A 19,924-nucleotide genomic window follows, 5' to 3' on the forward strand; every position below is an offset into this window, starting at 1 on the left:
CTATTCTGTGTCAGAGATCTTCATAACTTCCTAGGTCGTCTTTTAGAACTCGCAATGAGCAATGTGATTACGACTTTCAGGCCTTTTATGTAGTATTGAGCCCACATTCAGCGAAGCTGCGGTTTCATCGCCCATGTGAGCGTTGGTAACACGTTCACTGTGACCTTGCGCAAGGAGTCTCGTACGAGTCAAGCGCACTTAAGTGTTCACCGAAACAGAGCTCTGAACCATTACTTCAAGGTGTCTGCTTCGAATGAAAGTGCAGAGGCAGGACAAGTTAGAGCACCTACCGGCGTCACCCGATAATGACGCGCGGTCCTCTGAACGAAAGAAAAACTAGGGCACAATGCTACGGCCCGGCCTCGCCTAACCACAGCGCTCAACGGTGAACGAGATGGGGCCAAGTAGAGCGGGAGAGAAAGAAAGAATGAGGAAGGAGCGAGTTCACCGAGCTCTATATGTTCCTCAACTCCTAACACCACCTCGGCTTTGACAGTAGTGGCTAACCAGCGACAATATCCCCTACAAGACATTCCTAATGAACCACCGAGCCACTGCGTGTCGCAAAGAACGGGGGCGCGGGAGGGAGGGGCGGGGGGTGCGGAGCACTCGCAATGTTTGTGACCAGCCGTCAGACTAGGCCGGCGAACTCGATTAGGATCCAGCCGAGAGCAGCCGACCTAATTGACACAAAGCCGAGCAGGACCAGCTGTGCTCTTTGGCGGCGCCAATCAAACGTGCGGCCGCGTCTTAGACTGCGAGCGTCTGCACGGGACCACCGGCAGAGTCAGTTTGACCAAAGAGAAACATGCATTCACGTAGTCGTTTTTTTTTCTTTGTAGTTTCCGAGGTTGTGCGTGTCCATCTCCTATGACGAAAATGCGACTCCAGATGTAATGCCGTGACGTGAAAAAAAAGAAACATGCGGTGGCGTCGGCGCGACTTCGGCCACCGAAGGCATGAACTGCTCGGCTATAGCCGCGTCGTTTCCTGGAGAATGTGTTGATCAACGAAGAAGAGCACAAATCATGCTGTCATGAGGGTTCTAAGTTTCAAGATCACACCTTTAGTATTCTTTTGCACGTACATGAACATTTCGTCTAGACGAGCGACGTTTGTGGCCTCTTTATCTGTATAGTATTTCGTAATTAAATATGCTCATTCACGCATCAAATACTATTCGCATCTTGTTAACTCTACGCTACTATAGTGCACAATAGCCAATAACACGCAAACGTCTTTCCTACTAATCATCCTTGTTCAACAGAGCAAGCATGCCGCGTGGTGTGTTCACGTCGGCTGTCCCGACATATGGAGAAAATCATTGTTGCTAATACATGTCAGAAGATAATAGGATAATACGGAAGAATGTATCTATCACCGATTCCGCAGAAACTCACTTTGTACACATTTAATAAAACTCGCATGTGTTGACTGTCTAAATGATCAGTGCTAGTCGTGAGAGATGTTATTAGTGAAACTATGTACACAATGTGAGTGAATGCACGAAAAGAAACTACGGTACAGTCACAAGCTGTTCACGGTAGTGGCCATGTGTTAAAAAAACATTCTGTCAACAACGTTTAAAACTTGTTTCTAACAAGAGCTGCGTCACCGGTCCTGTCCAAAGGCCGCTTAAGGACGGTTCGGTTGTAACGACGCTTGTACACTGTCCTCCACGGCGTCGTGTCCGTGGGTGTCTCCACTAACGTCATAGAAGCATTGGGTGGGTTCCACAGTGCACGCTTGCGAGACTTGAGTCTCGCGGCACCAGACTTCTCACCCGTGAGGCACTCCCTGACCACGTTTTGACGGTACTTGCCGTCGGGGCAGTTGAATGCGTCAGTGAACTCGTTCATGCTTCGCATCAGAGCATCCAGGTACGCGAGTTCGGGCACCTGCTGCTTTTCGCGCACCACGGGCACGTAGTATCGTTCCCGCAGCTGCGTGCACAACGTCCGAAAGGCGGCCACAAAAAACACCTGGTCCGGGCTCTTGTCTTCCAGTCCGGGCAGCGTGGTCTCGTCGCGTGCGTCCGCGTAAGCGTGGTACGCCGTGTACGACAGCCGCAGCGCGAGGAGGTCGCTCACGAGACCACCGCACTTCATGACGGCTTCGTCGGCCGTACCGGTACGGCTGCTCTTGCCGATGGCGGTGAGCACGCAGTCGGAGCTCTTCTTGAACTCGATGCGCTCGCTCTCGCCCATCCAGCCGGCGTCGAGGGCGTGGAAGAACTCGTTCACCAAGTCCCTGGCGACCAGCACTCCAAGGCCGCCGAAGTTCATGGACCACGTAGTCTCGCTCACGTAGTACGGCGGGCTCATCACCCCGGAAGGGATAGCGAAGTGGTTGCTTCGGATGTCATACAGCAGGCTCTCACGGGGAGGTCCCGACTTCTGGTGAAGTTCGACAAGTCTCGATGGGAAAATGAAGTTGGACATCTTGCTAAAAGCATCCGTAGTGGTTGCGGCACTTCTCAATTGGTTCATGTAATTCGCACCCATGGCCTTAGCGACGAGGTCCAGGTATTGACCGCTAGAAGGAACCGTCGCGTAGTAGGCGTTCAGTGCAGTGTCGTTTATCAGCCAGGCCGGATATCCTACTGTTATGCTAGACTTGGACATGATTGCGGAAACCTTTTCTTTAGATTCGCCTTGCACCCATTTGAACTCCCCGATCATGTGACGCAGGCCTTCTTGCAATGTCATCATCATGCCGAGAGCCCTGTAGTCGGCGGCCTCGTAGCCCATCAGCTCGGCGTACACCCTACCGATGGCTAGTGGCATTGCCTCAGCTGCGTCCACAAGGCAACGCATCCAGTCGTCCAGTCGCGGCTGACCCAAAACGTTCTCCTGGAACGTCCTGTAACTGTTTCTGTACTTGTTAGTCGTGTGGCGCGAAAATTTCTGCATGAGGCGCCAGCCGAGGTAGTTCATGGCTCGTGTTTTGGTCGTGGCGTCTCGAAATAGTAGGCCTAATTTCTTGAAGTAGGATACGGAACGCACAAGTATCATGGTGTCCGCGGTTATTTCGTGAGTGAAGCCGCTCACAATCGTCTTCAGCACCTTAACCCAATTGATCCCCGTGTCTTTGTCAGTGTATTGGCCTATTTCGCTAACCTTGATCTTTTTTAGTCGCTTCTTGCGGCACTGTACGTTGCACCGATGAGCCAAGTTCACCTCGAAGGCGAAGATGTTGCTCACCATTTTTTCAGAAGGTCCTTGCTGAAAGTCCTCAACGACGCTTGAAATGTAGACCTTGTAGGCTTTAATAGCTTCCTTCTGCGTGGTTCTGTACGTCAGCAGCATGTCCGTCGGCAGGACAAACGTTGAACATTCGAGTGCTATCAGCTTCCTGGCGTGCATTTGAGCGTCCTCGGGGTCTGGAATCATGCGTACTGACACAAAGACTCCAGAGCCGGTGTCGCGAATGTACTCTGCCATAATTTCTTCCGGTTTGCCACTGAAACGACCTTTATATGGCCAGTCGCTCAGAGAGTACTTCTGTCTCAGTTTGTTCAGTGGACCCACGCCATTTTCATCTCTCCTGCGGAAGTCCTCACAATCCTTATAGATCATGGCCAGTTTACCCAGGGCATGTCCTGACTGTGCGTACGGGTAATAACTCTCCACAAGTCGTCGAATTTCTGAGTACATGTCATCGGTGACGTGCTTTTCTGCGCCGAGTACGACCTTCTGGTACTTCTCGCTTGGCTCATGTATCCATCGTTCACAAACGTACTGGAACATGCTATCGCACGGTTCGACGCTGTGGTTTATAGCGTAGAACAATGTGGTTCCGCCTATTCCGCACCGAATGGTGCGACAAACATGTCCAAGACCTTTCTTCGTGCCGGTAGGAACAACAACGGGTGGGACAACGGGTCCGACATAGAGGTACACGAAGAGGTCCAGGTACGACATGACTAGAAGTATTATGAGGACCAGTATGTTACCAAACAACAACAATAAGGGGATCGTCCTTATTCGAACCAAAGCGATGTAGTAGGCCTCGTCTCCTTGGGGCTTGAGGAACGCCACTTTAACTTGAACGTCGGGGCTTGCTTGCGCTATTGGTGGCAATGGAGACATTGGTGCTTCTGTTTCTTCCTTCGACTTTTCTGTTTCTTCCACGGGTGCCCTCTCTTCGCTCCCCTCGTGCGGCAGTGTTTCGCCACCTTCATCGAGTCGCTCTCTCTCTGCTTCTGATTCGCCCTCTTTCCATACTGTTTCCTCATGTTCTTCTTCCGGTTTCTCCTCTTGTTCCTCGTCGTGAGTTTTCTCGCCTGCTTCCTCTTCAGGGGGCTGGCTGTACTCGGTCTCGAGTGGCGCTTCGCTCTTCGACGGTGGCTGCTCGCTGCTGGTCGGTTTGTCCTCCTTTATGCTCGTCGACACCCCGGCCGCGCTGCTTGTGCGCTTGGTCAGTTCCTCACCTTCGACCGCAACCGGAAGCCCTTCTGTCTCTACGTCTTCTTTTGCCGTTGTCCGTGAATCTGAAGCCTTGGCCGCGAGGAAGCTCTCGGCTTCCTCACCCTTGACTACTATTGAGCCGCCTCTTGGCGTTGCCGCGGTAGCGCCTTGTGCAGCTTCGGGTGGACTATCCTGAGCCACCTCGATTTCCAACATTTGCAGATCTCCTACGTTTGAGCCAGATTTGGACTTCCCCGACTGTTCAGAGCCAGCGGTGGGTCCCTGTGCTGAGGCTGCTTCCGCGTGAGCGAAGTCCTCCTTCTCAACAACTTGTTTCCCGTCACTGCTGGATTTGAAAGCAGTGGGCGGTCCTCCCGTTTCGGATGCGTCTTTCCGCTCATCAGAGGGCTCCCATACCTTCTCTATTACTTCCTCTGGTACCTTTTCGGCAAGACTCCCTTCGGTCGACCCTTTTGGGGGAAACTCTACAGAGAGAAGGCTTACGTCCCCTTCCGTGTGCTCACTGCTCTTTTTAGGTTCAGACTCTTTCTCTTCTGCACCCAAAGAAACTTCTTCCAGCTTACTCAAATCCCCTTTCGAAGTGCTTTCTATCGGGGCATAAGGGTGAGGAGGAGGCGTCACTGAGGGCCGTTTCTCTTCCAAGATGTCCCCTCCCTTCCCAGGTTTGGCCAATTTGGTGGCTCCGCCATCATCTTGAGGAACTTCCTGTACCCGCTCCTCCGCCTTTCGTGCAGGCGGAGGCTTTTCCACTGGCACAGCAATCGAGCCCGCCTCAAGTTTCGGCACAGGTGTCGCTTCTTTTCTTTCGTCTATTGCAGTTTGAGATACCGGCTTGAGAAGTGCTTCTTCCGACGCTTTACGCTGCAAGGGTACGGATGCCTGCTCTGGGAATGGAGTCACTTCTTTCAGAGGCGGGGCGGCTTCCAAATCTTTCACTGACGGTTGCTTGACTGGTGTGATTTCCTTTTCTACGATTTCCTTGGGCGGCGAAATCTTGCGACCCTTAGGTACGGGAGCAGCGGAGGGGGCCCCAGGCGGCAAGTGATCCGCGTCGGGAGCGGGCTTCTTTTGATTGTCGCTCTCCTCCAAGATCGGCAACGATGACGCTAATGATTTCGTATCGGTAGTTCGTCCAGGGAGCGGGAGAACTTTTCCAGCGTGCAGACAGCCCTTGTAGTACTCTCTTCCATGAGTCGACATATCCGACGACGAAGTGTCAGGGCCCCGTTTGTCCGAGCTGAGAGAAGAGTGTGACATGTAGTACTTGTACGTCGGTGTGCGTGGCGCAGGATGAGAACTCGTGGGAAGTTCGCGCTTTCTAGTGGGATCCTTAGATCTCCGGCTTGAAGGAGACCCCGGCTTTCCTGCAGCCTTTCTGAGATTCGCCAAATCCACATCTCTCGTTGTGATGCTGGTCATGTCGGGCGCCGCATCTCTTGTGGTGGCACTTGACGGCTCGGGCCCATGCATTTCACTGTAAGTGCTACTCCGTAGCGGTCGTGTCTGACGTCGCGCGAGCTTCACAGAAACCGGGAACACATGTTCTTCTTTGGGTGAGGCGTCCTGTTTCGGTTTTGCCACAATCTGTCGCTCAACAAGGTTACCCACCGCTGCAGTTCTTTTCACGCCAAGACTTTCTCGTCGCGGGCCCTTTTTAGAGCGCCTTTGTGCCTGTGGTAGCTCCTTCGGAGTTTCGCAGGGCCTGGGCTTGAGTGGCATGGAATTCAACTCGATTATCAGAGACTTTTCGGCCTCTTCAAAAGGTATAACATTTCTGGCGTCTGGAACCGTAACCACCCGTGACCGAGAGGCACTTCCACCTGGCGCGACTGCGTCGGTTCTCGCTGTTGTACTGCTCGTCTCACCGGATATGGGTAATTCCTCATGGATATCATCATGTCCTTCGTCGCTCCGGTTTGCCGATTTTTCGAAACCTTCCTTTCCAAACACTTTTTCCCAGTGTGCGAAGAGGTCTTTGCCCGTATTTGATGAATCTGGAGTTTCTTTACCCGACACGCTTCCGTCCCCTTCTCCGGACAACTCGCTAGCGGCACGTTGACCTTGATGTTGCGGCATGGGCACTATGTAACGGGTCTGCTTGGAGGATCTCTCGGCTGGCACGGGTGTTCCAGACCCCTTACTGGACCCGCTCTTGTCCCCTGATGGCGCAGTAGTGTCGGTGGTTCCCAGCGGGAGGCTGCTTGTGGCTGTCTGGGTCGTAGGTTGACTTCGCGTAGTCGTGCCACGAGCGCTAGTCGAAGCCACATCTGTAGTCCTGGGGCTTTTCGGCCCGTCAAATTCGCCGTACGGCACAATGAACGATGCCGGAGAAGTGGGGTCGGATGACGGTTCGGTAGCCTTATCCACGTCATCCGGTCGTCTTATCAGAGGCGTCCATTCGGGGCCAGAAGCGTCAGGTGCGTTTCTGCTGAGGACGAAAGGGACGCTTTCCCTGGGTTTCCAGCGTCGTTTTTGCTGCTTTTGTGGGGATCCCGACAGCAGGTTTCCCTCAGAAATCGACTTTTGAAGCTTGATGAGAAGTGGCAGATCCCCTTCCCTTGCCCGGTCGACCCTCTTTGCTGGCACGTGCGCTGGCTGGTCACGCTCACCGCGGCGCTTACCCTTAAACATCGCCATCTGCGGACTTGTCGGGGTGTCGGCTGGGACGGACGCCCGCTTGTCGCGCTGCCTAGGTGCGAACTCAGGCACGTGTCGCAGAAGAGTGACAGGGGCGTCGGACAGATCGTCGCTGAGCGAGAAGGCAACCTCTTGGAGCTCTCGCGATGGTCCCTGCACCGCCATCGATGCGCCGGCCGACGTGTCCCGGTAGAGCATCGACGGCGTCGTAGTAGTCGTGGTGGTCAGTATCGTACTTGCGAACGTCGCCGCTCTCGACGACGGGCTCTCGTCCAGTGTGGTCGTGTCGCCGGTCGTGCTGACCGCGGATAGGTACTCTTGCGAGCTGTGCACCACTTCGGCGCGCCATCCGCTCGCGGCGCGCCGTCGCCTCTGCACCGGCGACGGCGACCCGACCCGAGGTCTTCTCCTGCGAGGCCTCCGTCTCGAACTGCTGCTCAGGAACTGGCTGCACGATCCAGGGGTGGCCGCGGTGGCAATGGTGACCGCGGCGCTTCCCGCCGGCTCCGTGTCGGTAGACTCGTCGTCCGAGATGGGCCGCCGCATCTTGCCCAAACTACGTCGGGTGTGGACGACTCATCTGCCTCACGCGTTGACGGCTCCTTCTCGAACACTTTACGTGCTTCATGGATCCTCACAGGTGCGGATACCGCGTACTTCGTCTTCTTCTGCGTCGACATGAATGAAAGAGCATCAGCGCGCCCAATCGGACTGATCGAGAACTGTAGTGGAAAACCGGCTCTGCAAATGGCAGAACAAAGCCATTTTCAACGGGTGCGTAAGAATGTGTAAGTGCTTCCGAATGTTAACACGAAGCTACCCCTTGGCTTTACGTAGAACTTGAAAAACATATCCTCCTCATTCTAGTCTTCGTTAATTCTGCTATGCGGTAACATTGTATTATACAGGGCAATCATCTTTCAAGCTTTACGGAATTTTTAAAGATCGTCTGTTGCTGATAACATAATTGTAATCCATGAACTCGATTATTGAGATACGCGGATACTACTTACTCTAGAAATTGAAGCCCCATATTCAACTAATCAACAGAATTTCACTTTGAAATGAATTTTCAGAATTACAATAGGTTGGAGATATACGCTATCAAACATGCCGTAAGAATTCAATGTAGTTCAGTTTACCTATTTAAGGCGAACGATCTTTTACGCATTGAATCCCAAAAGTAATTGAAAGGCCCATGTATTTCGTCCCACACTTTGTGAAATAATATCTCGAAATTGGTTTCATCCCGGAAATTCATTTTAAGTGGATACGTCTTGCAAGTTCACCGGCTGCAATTCGTAAACTATAATATGTGCTGTAACGTAATTAATTAAGAAATTAATTGGTAAGTTTGTTGTAATTAGATGAATATGCGTTTCGATTTGTCTTGCTAGTAATGTTCACCTCTTCAAATAATGCAGCTCAAGAGCAAGGATTATGTTATCTACCACAAGCGATCTTTAAAAATTCCGTAAAACTTAAACGTGATAACCTCGCAGCATGCTGAGTACAACAAGCCCCTCCGATTCAGGACGAGGAGCGCAACATAAGTTTAAGGTTCTCTAACAGATTAACAAATACTTTTAAAAGTGGACTAATACTCACTTTTCACCACTTTGATGTTTCTTTATTTTGATCATAACGTCGTGTTTTGTCTTGTTTGTTTGTTCATTTTCATATCTGATATTTTTTTAAGAAAATTGTCGAAAGTAGATTTTTGTTAGACTTCTTGCTGTGTTAGACATGAGAATTTTGCTTTCCGAGGCTTTCAGTTTCGAACTTTCAGTACTCCCCCGTTCGGCGCCTGGCAAAGCAGGTCCCATTGCGTCAGCTTCGCAAGCATCCTGGTCTCCAGCATACGGGATTCGCATTTAGGCAAGCGCCAGCGAAATGTCAGGACGTGTTGTCTTCAAGGTAATTACCGAAGTTCTCGGCGGAAAGTGCCGGCAATTCCTGCCTTTGCTTACGCACGTTGTTCTGTTCGATATGCGCTGAGTTACAAAGAACGAAGAGAAACACGGCAGCCAACGTAGATGCTGGTAAGACGTCACCAACAACGATGTCACGTTAAGGATATCAGTTCAGTGATGACGCGTTGTTTTCAGCGATTCTCGCAACGGGGGTGATGGATGATGCGTGCCTCGGCTGCCATGAAAAGGAAGAAGACCCTGCGTATTCATGGGCGAAAAGGTGTCATTTTGAAGCAACAAAAACGAAGCGAGAGAACAAAACAGAAACAACAACAACATTTATCTTCATCAGCTTTTGTCACGGAGGTTACATATTAAGGATAGAAAACGGTGCGCGAATTTCCTCACCTGTTTTTGAGCAGCTCCACAGGTTTTCGGTGCCCCTTACATCCCTTGGGCAATAAAGTCGGTGAAACGTGGAGACGTGCAGTCTCTGTCACTACGCTGCGCTGTCGCGTAACGGCGCTAAATTGTTATTTACTCAGGGTTGGTCTGCTACCATCCCCGCTATGTTTTTTTTTCCTTTTTGAGATGATGGGAGCCCAGTGTTCCCGCTCTTGTCGACGACTTTCTTCGTTGTTGGTTTGCCTTACGAAAAAAAAGAAACTTAGAAACACCACTCTGCCGTCTTAGACAATTTTTAACCACTCCTATTCTGTTATGCTTGAGTACCTCGACTCTTGTTTGTTCAGCCATGCGAGACTTTCCTTTAAGTTCCGCGCCACTGCATCACTGAATTCAGAGCTTACGTTTTTTTTGTCATTTTTTCTTATTATTTTATATGCATTACTTTGTTATCTCCGTATTCTCTATCCTTGATTTTTTTTTCTTTTGGTACCAGAGTAGGTACACTGAAGTTATGTTTCATTTCTTTTTTCATCTTTTTTTTTCTCTTACACACATATTTGAAACATTTGTCTCGCCTAATTCATGGCTAACACGCAGAGCAGGTAGCCACAGCCTCACTAATTATTACTTATTCCTACATTCGAGCTGTGCAAGACAAGACTCGGCGCATCAACGATGTCCGCGTTTTGTTGAATCTGTTGTAGGCCTCACCGCAACTATACTTATAAGGTTGCCTGGAGCGTGCTACGAAATGACGCGAAGCTGTCCTAGGTGGACTACAGTGCAGAGGTCACGCAGCACACGATATTGACATGGCGTTTCCTGGCGGTGGATACATAGGAACGAAGCGTCTCGGCTCCTCCTCCAATTTATCCGTGACTCTGAGCGATAGACCCTATGGAAAGCGTGCAAAACCGCTGACTAAGCAAAGCCGCCTGTAAGCAGATATAGCAGCTTCTTCGCGAGTGAGTCCACTGGAAGACACGGAGTTGACGTGGGGTTTTGTACATCGCCGGAATATCTGTGCCCTCGATTTAAGGGCACATAATAGCGCTTCGCTAGAGCGTCAGCTTTCTCATTGCCTTCAATTCTAGCGTGCGGCGGAATCCGCGCCAATTTCACCGTCGATCTCGGGCTCCCGAGGCTTTGTTATTTAAAAGTGCAAAATCCACTTCGCCGCCTGGTACCTTAAGTGGTTAAGATTGATGATGCGAGACACTTAATGTGGCTATGGCTGCAGTTTGAGGCGGAAAAAAGTGAGCTGCTTCACAACATATAGTAGAATGGGCTAGCTCACGCGAGCTTTGCCGACGTAGTGTTACCTGAAGAACGCGCCGTAATCAGGAAGGAAGTCGGAGGTCTGTTGATTTCCTTTGTTCGAGATAAGGAGTTCATCAACGTCTGGTGACACACCCTTGCTAAGAGCGTATGAGGTGCTCAGGCGGAATAACTGCCGACCAAGAATGTCGGGCAAAATCCGCCTGCTGCAACACCACAACACCGAAAGCTGGCTCTATGGTGCGTAGACTTAACTAATTCGACGTGGCCTCTGTGTGTCCTCTGTTCATCTCGCCGGCTTAACACGCGACGCAGTTCTCAGTTTTCATCCATTCGCAGTACACCTGGCTTCTGTATTCTTGAATAGTCAGTACTCGTCTGGGAAGCGGAGATTTGGTAGAGCGATTGGCGGGACTTATTTTTAAAGCAACACTCATCCTTGCCACTTTCCGTACCAGCCACCCTTTCGTCGAGCTTCAATTACTAAGTATATTTGGCATCTACCGGCAATGACGGGCAGTAACTGATGCAGCGAGTGTTTCACAGTGTAGCGAACAGGTCCGTGTGCCTCCCGAAAGTATTAGTGACCACGGGGAACTCGGGCTAGCACAGTGCCGCTGATGTCACCGTACAATCAGGCTAACTTGCGTTAACTCTGGAATAGTGAATGTATCCAATTAAGACGTCGCTCAGCCTTGCCACCAACCTTGCTACAGCAGCGATAGTATTATTAGTATTGCCAGCTATATGAAAGGGTAGGAACTTAAGTAACGTGCGCAGTGGAAGTGTTTGACTCCGAGTTAATCAATCGTTCCGCTTACCCGGTTCCTTATAAGTCAGTGTCACTAGGAACAAAAATAGGACTTCGGCAGACGAAGAAGGTTCTTGTTGTTTCATTAGATTATAGAGGATAGTGTACAGAAATATTTAGCTCGACTGCACCATTTCGAGAAGAAAACAGGCAAAATAATAAGAAACAGACCGAGCCGGGTCTGAATGGGCGTGGACATGTGGCTAACATCGCCTACGAAGCCTGTTGGTGAGAAGCTGTAGCAAGCATGGACGGATCGTCAAACATAAAAAAGAGAGCCTGCCCGCTACGCGTTAAGAGCGTCCTGCGGAACCATAATACAGTTTTCCAGCCCACTCCAGCTGACTGAGTGGTCTCGTGTGCTCACGCAGAAATTGAAATAAAAACTTAATCTTAAAAAAAAAGGAGAGACATGCGACCGACGAGCTAAAGCGGAACGTTGACGAAAAATCCAATTACCGCGAGGCTCCCAAACGCGTCAAGCTTTAAATGAACCTTGCGAATGAACAAAAAGGCCGGCCGGTAATTGATCGTCCTTGCTTATGACTGCTGCATATGGGTATACTTATAAGACACCATCGGGCGCTATTGAGTGTGGAGTCCACTTCTTCCTCCAGGATGAACAACGGAAGCAGCCAGCACACATTTCCCACCAATTCCACTACGAGAGAGACGCGCTGACCTTACTGAGACGCTGGAGATATTAGCCTGGATGATGGCCTGACAAGCTACGTCAGATGCTTGGTATGTCTCTATGTGTGCGTGTGTGTTTGCGTGACAAGTATAACCACTTACTACAAAGCTCAAGATTGCCTCAAGGTTCACCTAATTTAAACGTGTCGCGGTAGCTCAGTAGCTACGGCGTCCTAGTCCTTAGCACGAGGTAACTGGTTCGATTACCATTAGCTGCGGCCACATTCCGACGGAAGGTAAATGTAAAATTGCTCGTTTGGTTTGGTTTAGGTGCACGTTAAGGAACCCCAAGTGGTCGAAATTAAACCGAAGCAATCCACGGCGGCACCTCTCACTCACTTAGTTGCTTCGGTACTTTAACCTTCATTAACGTTTACTAATTCGTGATCGCAATGGCCAACAGCACCAAACGCCACTTCTGTGGATATGATGAAACTATATAACACATACTGTACCACTTCCCAACCTACTATTCTCAACGGTATGCTCGGAGTACAGGTGCCAGCGGATTAGACGACAGACCATTATCTGAAGCGAAGGTCCTGGGACCTTGGCCGCAGACCTCTATTACGCACAAGGCCGCCGAAGTGCTCATGCACTTTTCACACCTGACCTAAACGAGCGCTCGAGATTACATACGTCATGGCGAGAGAGAGAGAGAGGGGGGGGGGGCTTTATTGGTGTGCGTGTGCGCACAATGCATCTCCTTCTCTCCTTGTTGTCCTTCTCTTCCTCTTTTCCCTTCCCCAAGTGTAGGGCAATCAACAGGCCCCGACCTTGGTTAACCTCCCTCCGTTTCCTTCTTATCTCTCTCTCTCTCTCTCTGTCCAAGTCTATAATTTGATTTTCATTTTAAAACGAAGTCACCCAAAAGGCCCGTAATTGACATGCCCCGCTCCTGTAGTCGTATTATCAAGGGTATTTACGTCTGCATACACCGACCACCATTCCTCTATCGACAATCGAACCTTCTACCTTTTCCAGGACAAACAGCGCAAACGGTAGGCAACACACTCGCGCCTCCACCACGCCAGCCGCACGGTTTGGCTTCAGACCTTGGTGTTCGAGAACTATTTCTGTTCTCTCGTTCGAAAATCCTTTATCGTTCGCCCCGAAGGCTGCCTTTTGTGCAATGCCGCCGCGAAAGGAGATGTCACGACCAGACGCTGTTTCGCCTCTCGCTTCGGCAGGCTTTGTGCACCGCGCGAGCCTTTGCTGGCTCGGAGTCGGCGAGTGAAATGGGAGCGGGGCGTTATTCTTCGAGCCTGATTTGATAGCGTACTGTGTGCGCAGAGGATTTTTCCGCTTGCTCAACGGGCTTCGAAAGAGGCTGGATTCGGGTTACCGGCCGAAGGCAGAACAAGTCAGCTTGTCTCTGATGCCTCTTCTCTTTTTCTTAACATTTGTTTATTTCACTTCTTATTCTTCGGGGTCGCCCAACCTCTTATTTGGAATGGATGCATCCGATACTCCGGTTCGTCGCGCGGACTGACATTCAAGAGTTATCTTATTTATGAGTTTGCCTCAGCTGGTCCGAATCCTGTTCTCGCTATTTTTATTCTTTTAATTCGAACAGCTTGCCCTGCGGCAGTACGCGGCTGCTTGAGTGGTTTCGCTTCACTGTATAACTTATTCTGTGTGTTTCTTACTTGTTCGCCATATTCAGCGACCTTAAGACTAAATTCTAAAGTGCTACCAGCCTTTCGTAAATACTATTTTTAGTACTTCTACGAAGTATACTACAGCCCTTTCCAAGAGGTACAACCGCAGACCACATGAAACACATGAACAAGGATGACTCACGAAGCTCTTGAGACAAAAAAAAATGATTGAAATTCTTGTCTCATATCGTCATGACGACTGTGTTCATATTGCGTTATTTTAAGTTGTTAAGCTTGTTTTGCAAGAACGCCTCCGAGTGCTGAGTGAAAACGCAGCACTAGGGAAAAAAGAGTTGGAGGAGGGAAGACAAATGTTGGCCAAGAGGTTACGCTTGCAAAGAGCAGTCGAGCACGACCAGTAAACGCCGACGCATTTTCCTGCTCCCATGTGCTTACGATGCTATGTTTATAGTATTTAATAATCTGTGATGCTACGCCCCAAGAGTGCATTGACCCAGCGGCTATATTCTTTTTTTCGCTAGCGGTGTCCACAGCCCCCGATTTGCGTGGGATGACTAAATATTTATCTGTCATTTGTTTCTCTTTGTGTATCAAACTTTCGCGAGAAAAAAACGTTTTTTTGTGTGTGTAATTCTATGTTCAGACGCATCGCACTTTCGACATTAGAATGCGAAGATTGCGATATCATCATCATCATTTATTATTCCCTTAAGGGTCCCGTCAGGGACATTACATAAGGGGGGGGTGCGGGGGGGGGGCAGCGATGGGAAAGTGCCATACATTAGCTCAAAAAAAGCAAATTAAGGTAACAGAAAAATAAATTATAAACTGTAGAAACAATCAGGTTTAAACAGAACAATGAAAATATCTCAAACTGAGTAGCAACAAGTTAAAAGAAAACTGTACACGTAAATGTGAAAAATGCTAAACATAAGTGGCAAAAAAGAAGAGAAGGAAAAATAGGCGATGACACAAGCAGGTCGGATTGTTGGGAGAGGAAACGTGAGGAAAAGGGGCTATTTTGGGTTGAAATGGTCTGATAGTAACTGTATAAATTTGGAGGGATTTGACTCCAAAACCACGGCTTCGGGAAGATTGTTCCATTCTTTTATGGCGATGGGGAGGAAGGATTTGTTGAAGGCGTTGGAAGAACCATGCAAACGCTGTACGCTAAGGGAGTTAAACAAATGGTGAGGTGAGCGTAACGGAGCATGTAAGAAGTTCTCGCGCAGTGCAAGAAAGTTAAAGTATAATTTATGAAAAAGACAGAGCATTGCAAGTTTCCGGCGGAGGGCTCGCAATAAATCTAATTCTAAATCTAAATCGTCTAACTATAGCGTATTTTCGTGCCACCACTTGCTGCACTTGCCATTTACATTTTCATATGGCCAAACGTCGAACCCTTACAAATTTTGCTGTCAATGAAATTATGTTGTCATTTATGAACGTCATTTGTGAGCTATGAAAGTCATTCAAATACACTTTAGGGACCTTTGGCTTATTTATGCTTACTTGTGCTATTTGGTTCGAGGAGGCACACGTGTGGCGAGAATATGTGGATACGCGCAACACATAGCGACATCATTAGCAGCATCGCACACTCAATCTTTCGCGGATGTTTATGCCGGCCAGAGAATGTCAAAAAATTGATAAAGGCTCACACACAGCACACCACCACACGCTCTACGCTTGTCACATTATCGGATTTTTTTTTTATTTTAATATACTGCAGGCCCTTCAAGGCCCGCGCAGGAGTGGTACAGACATGTAATGATAAAAGAGACCATGGTGAAAAGTCAATACACTGAATGCGGTTAATAAAAGAGTCGATGTTATTACACCACACAATATCATTAGTTAACATATTCCACTGGGAAATGGTCGACGGAAAAAAGGAATGTTTGTGAACATTAACACGTCTTGGGGGAAGATAGATCGTTTTGGAATGATTTAGTCTGGTTGAGCGTTTTGGAGGATCTTGCAGGATAAATCACCTCTGAGGGTAACGTACTAACACAGGTACTAATACGGACAACATAACGACCTACAACAGACAAAAATAGAAGGTGCCGAAGACATCAAGATTGTAAAGTTAGGCTCTCAATTTCATCTACAAAATTTTCCACGTGAAAAATCACCTAAGTGATTAGGTTACACAAGATTCACTACCTTTTTTTTTCTCTCTCTCTCTCTACCTCTGCCTTTCTGTGCATATACGTCATTACCATCAGCTTATTTATATCCACTTCAGGACGAAGGCCTCTCCCAGCTATTTTCCCCCGGGGATAATGCCGGGGATAATGCACATGGATATGTGCATTATCCCCTGTCCTTCCCTGTATATCATTATATATCAACAGACAACTGTTGACCACTTTCAAGTCTTCATCTGCCTGTGAAGTTCTGTCTTGCTTAGGCACCTATTGAGAGTTTATTTGTGGCAATGCCTGCAATTATCTTATGTGAATGCGAATGCGGTTATGCTTTTTTACAAAAATTCTAATGAAGCGGCATAGTAACATATTAAAAATATTAATATATTCATTCATTTCTTTCTGTGTTTCATCGTTTGCCAGCTTGTGAAGTCTATGTATAATATCAGCATATTAAGATTTCCAACCTCGAAGACACAATATTCTACACAAGTTACGAACACAAGTTACAGAAAGCAGTCAGGAAAAGGTATCCTTTCACTTTTGATGCTGGCACCCCAGTGCTTGGGAAAACACTGCATGGCCATTATATCAATGCTTAAGCCTTCGTTTCACGTTACACATTCGTGACCATTGTGAGATTATTTTTCTTATTCTGGATGATCTGCAAAAAAGGAAGTGAGGTAGTACGCAATTCGCAGACAAACGCCTAGGGGGGAATTTTTAAAAATGTGTCCGAGAATCTCTAAGGTGTGCGACGGAGGAGAGTTTGCCTTTTGGGAAAAAAATAAACTATTTATCTTGTTTCATGAAGGCAGTTTTTTAACGTTTATCCAACGAGACGACGACGACGAAGTGACTGCGAGCCAGAACGCTATTTTTCTAGCTCAGCAATTTTCGAATGCAGCAAGCTGCCAGGAGCGTGCTGGTATCAAGTTTCAAGGTGGGAAACGTTGTTTGGCTACTTTAGAAAGCACTTCCGCCCGAGCAACGCCGACGCCGCGTTCAGACGCTGGGCACGCCTGGAGGCAAGCCTAGGCGAGCTACCGCCCGCCAGGCCTAACAATACCCAAGCCCTAAGAATCACTTTTCGCCAAGCATGGAGGTCCAGGTCGACGGACAGGAGATGTCTCCTGAGGAATTCGGTGAAGATGCCGGCTGGTGCATGATCGGCTCCAAAAGCCGGTCCGGCCCCAGCGCATCGCGGGATAGACCTAAGAACGAAGCCTACTCCCGCACCGGCGAGGGAGACGGTCGACAAACGCCACGACGCTCACGGAACGTAAAACAACAAATACTCAAGGCCAGCAGAATGCCGGCTCTCCCGAGGAACGACATCAAGATCGTCGTTAGACCCAAGGGCGGCCTCAACACCGCAACGATTGGCGCAGTCAGGATTGCGTCAGCTATATACCGGGCTGCAGGAGTGTCCGATCAAGACGCCAGCGAAGACACCGTCTGCCCCAACACCCACCAAAATATCGTCGTTATCAGCACACCCAGCAGCACCAACGCAGAAAAATACAGGAAGCTCGAGGTCATCAGGATCGGCGACCGCCAATACGAAGTCAACGCCTATGAAACGGCGCCCGATCATACGGCCAAGGGGGTCATCCGAGGCATACCACTCGAAGAAGACTCCAGGACAATTAACTCCAAGATCGTGAACGACAGGAACCCGACAGCCCTGGCAGCCAAGCGTCTTAGCAACACGACCACAGTCATCATCGCCTTCGAAGGCCTAAAAGTGCCCACTCTCGTCAGGTATGGAGGCACTCTGCTTCGCTGTTCGCTGTACAGGAAGCAGGTCGACATCTGTCACCAATGCGGTAGACTGGGGCACCGTATGGACGTCTGCCCAAATCCCCAGGACAAGATCTGCAGGGGCTGCGGTGCCAAGAACCCAGACCCCAATCACCAGTGCACGCCAAACTGCCGCTTATGCGGAGGGAAACACCCTACGGCAGACAAATCCTGCCGAGCAAAATTCAAGACCCCGTATATAGTTAAGAAACGAAGATGGGAAAGGAAAAGAGCCGAAGCGGAAGCAGAACTCGAGGCGGTCAAGGAATCCAGAGAAGATCAAGCCCCCGCCCTGCAAAAGCCAAGATCCAGATCCTGAGCCCGGGTCGCGTTAAACCTTGCCGGACGTACAAGAAAGTTGTATCCATCCATCCATTATCCCCAACATTTTAGCACTATTAGGCGCTTAACGTCGGAACTGCGGACAACGTCTACAGGACATTTTATTCACGTGAGCTCTGTTCCAACGCCAACAATTCTTTTATTTTCGTCATTTTCTGTGAAAGCTTGCCATTTTTTTAAGCATTTGCTTGCGAGAGCTCTTGGATTAAGCCTCCTGGTGGAACTTTTTCTCAGAGTTCAACGCGTAAAAAAAAAAGAAGAAAGGAGAAACAGGGAGGTTAACACAGACGCATGTCCGGTTGTCTACCCTGCACTTAGAGAACGGATTAAGATGCGAAAAGAAGAACGTAAAATTAAAGTGCACTAGATGAACGCACAAACGTGAAGGTACGCATTAAGCTCATATACCGTCGCAGAGACCGTCGACCTGAGGTACTACAGTAAACCTCTCGTTGCTTTCCGTGCCAGCGGTGTGCATGTTCTTAATCCAAGGATCTTCGCTTTCGAAAACGGTCGTGATTCCAGCCATTACACTACGTTTAAAGAGCATAAACTGATTGTGATAAGTGACGTAAGGGTTGGAGTACTGTAACATTTTTGATGAGCTGATGTTACTTAAATGCGGGTACTGCGTATCCAAAAAATACTGTAGTGCTTTTTAGAGGAATAGAGGCCAGTGCTGTTCAAATTTACGTTTCTCACTAGTGGTTCTAACAAAAAAAAATAACAGTTCGAACAATGATAAGAGACCAGAGTTCCTACACGTAGTCACCTTGAAACCACCCAGTCAATGACACCCTTACCTTTCTTCGCGCTGTTTCCCTCTTTAAAACCACAGTATATAACCTAATACCCTGTGTCGCCACTTGACTGAGTTCGCATTAGTGTTGTCCGTGAAAGCTTACCTAATTGTTTGGCAGGATTACTCGTTACCATGGAGTGTTACTTGTCACGCTGTAATGATGAATCCCTAAGTTGAGTAACAGAATACAAGCTGAAGAGATCTTCGTTGTTTTGTCTGACCTACGCGTCAGATAGTATTTTTGCCCTTCGTGTATACCACTCCTCTGAGCCTCTCACACAGAAAAATGACCAGTGTCTTTGAGAGCAGTGAGCACTAAGCGTGACGCTTCTCACTAAGCACTGAGCTCTAAGCACGGCGTTCAGTTGCCTTACGCCGAGTCGGGTTACACTGGCAAACATCAGAGAACTCATCACTCTGTCTAAATTCGATATCATTCGAATGCCGACATCCCCTCTCAAGTGCCCTCAAAGAAGCTTGAAAGAAATAAATAATAAGATATAAAATAAAGAACACAACGAAGATTCACTCTTCTAAACCAAACTCACTGAAACTGAGTCAAGTAATAGGCCAGTGAGCGAGCGAACTAGCTAGCCAGCCAACCAGTCGGTGAGCCAACCAGTCAGGGTTAACAATGTTTGCTCTATACGACTGGTTTGGCAGGATTTAAGTACGAGCACACCATCACGTCTTTTCTTTCTTGCACTCTCCTTTTTCTTTTTCTTTTTCTTTTTCTTTTTTGTAACAGCGTGTCAGCGAGCAAGTCTCTTACCGCTTCCCATATAAGATCCCGGCTTATATGTATACGAGGTCGCCAGTATTTTCTTCTCCACGCGCCGTCAAGCCGAGGCATGAAATGCACCGAGTGGAGCAGCTCACCCACCTCAAAAGAGCCGGCTGGCGGCAATCCTGTTCCCAGTTCTCGCAATAAATCAGAGGCACGGCGAGCTTCTCTCAGCTCCTGCTTTCATAAACCATACGGATCGAACCAAGCCGGCCGCACATATATATACCCAACTTATAATCGGTTTA

At 48.8% G+C, this 19,924-nt stretch overlaps 2 protein-coding genes across 7 annotated transcripts in view; one reads left to right on the forward strand and one right to left on the reverse strand.

The window, feature by feature from the left end:
- Positions 1-19,924, forward strand: part of LOC135917787 (neuronal acetylcholine receptor subunit alpha-10-like) — a 314,970-nt gene that overhangs the window by 113,966 nt on the left and 181,080 nt on the right. The window lies entirely within an intron of this gene.
- Positions 862-19,924, reverse strand: part of LOC135917786 (uncharacterized) — a 126,187-nt gene continuing 107,124 nt past the window's right edge. For 4 of the 6 annotated variants that reach the window (XM_065451387.1, XM_065451390.1, XM_065451385.1 and 1 more), the window contains one exon: positions 862-7,808. In XM_065451387.1, coding sequence (XP_065307459.1) covers positions 1,584-7,613 — 6,030 coding nt within the window. In that variant the 5' untranslated portion in view covers positions 7,614-7,808 and the 3' untranslated portion in view covers positions 862-1,583. The remainder of the gene's footprint in view (positions 7,809-19,924) is intronic. The other 2 variants (XM_065451386.1, XM_065451391.1) reach the window with 1 other exon arrangement.

This window comes from Dermacentor albipictus, chromosome 4 (assembly GCF_038994185.2).
Source record: "Dermacentor albipictus isolate Rhodes 1998 colony chromosome 4, USDA_Dalb.pri_finalv2, whole genome shotgun sequence".
NCBI classification, from domain to species: domain Eukaryota; kingdom Metazoa; phylum Arthropoda; class Arachnida; order Ixodida; family Ixodidae; genus Dermacentor; species Dermacentor albipictus.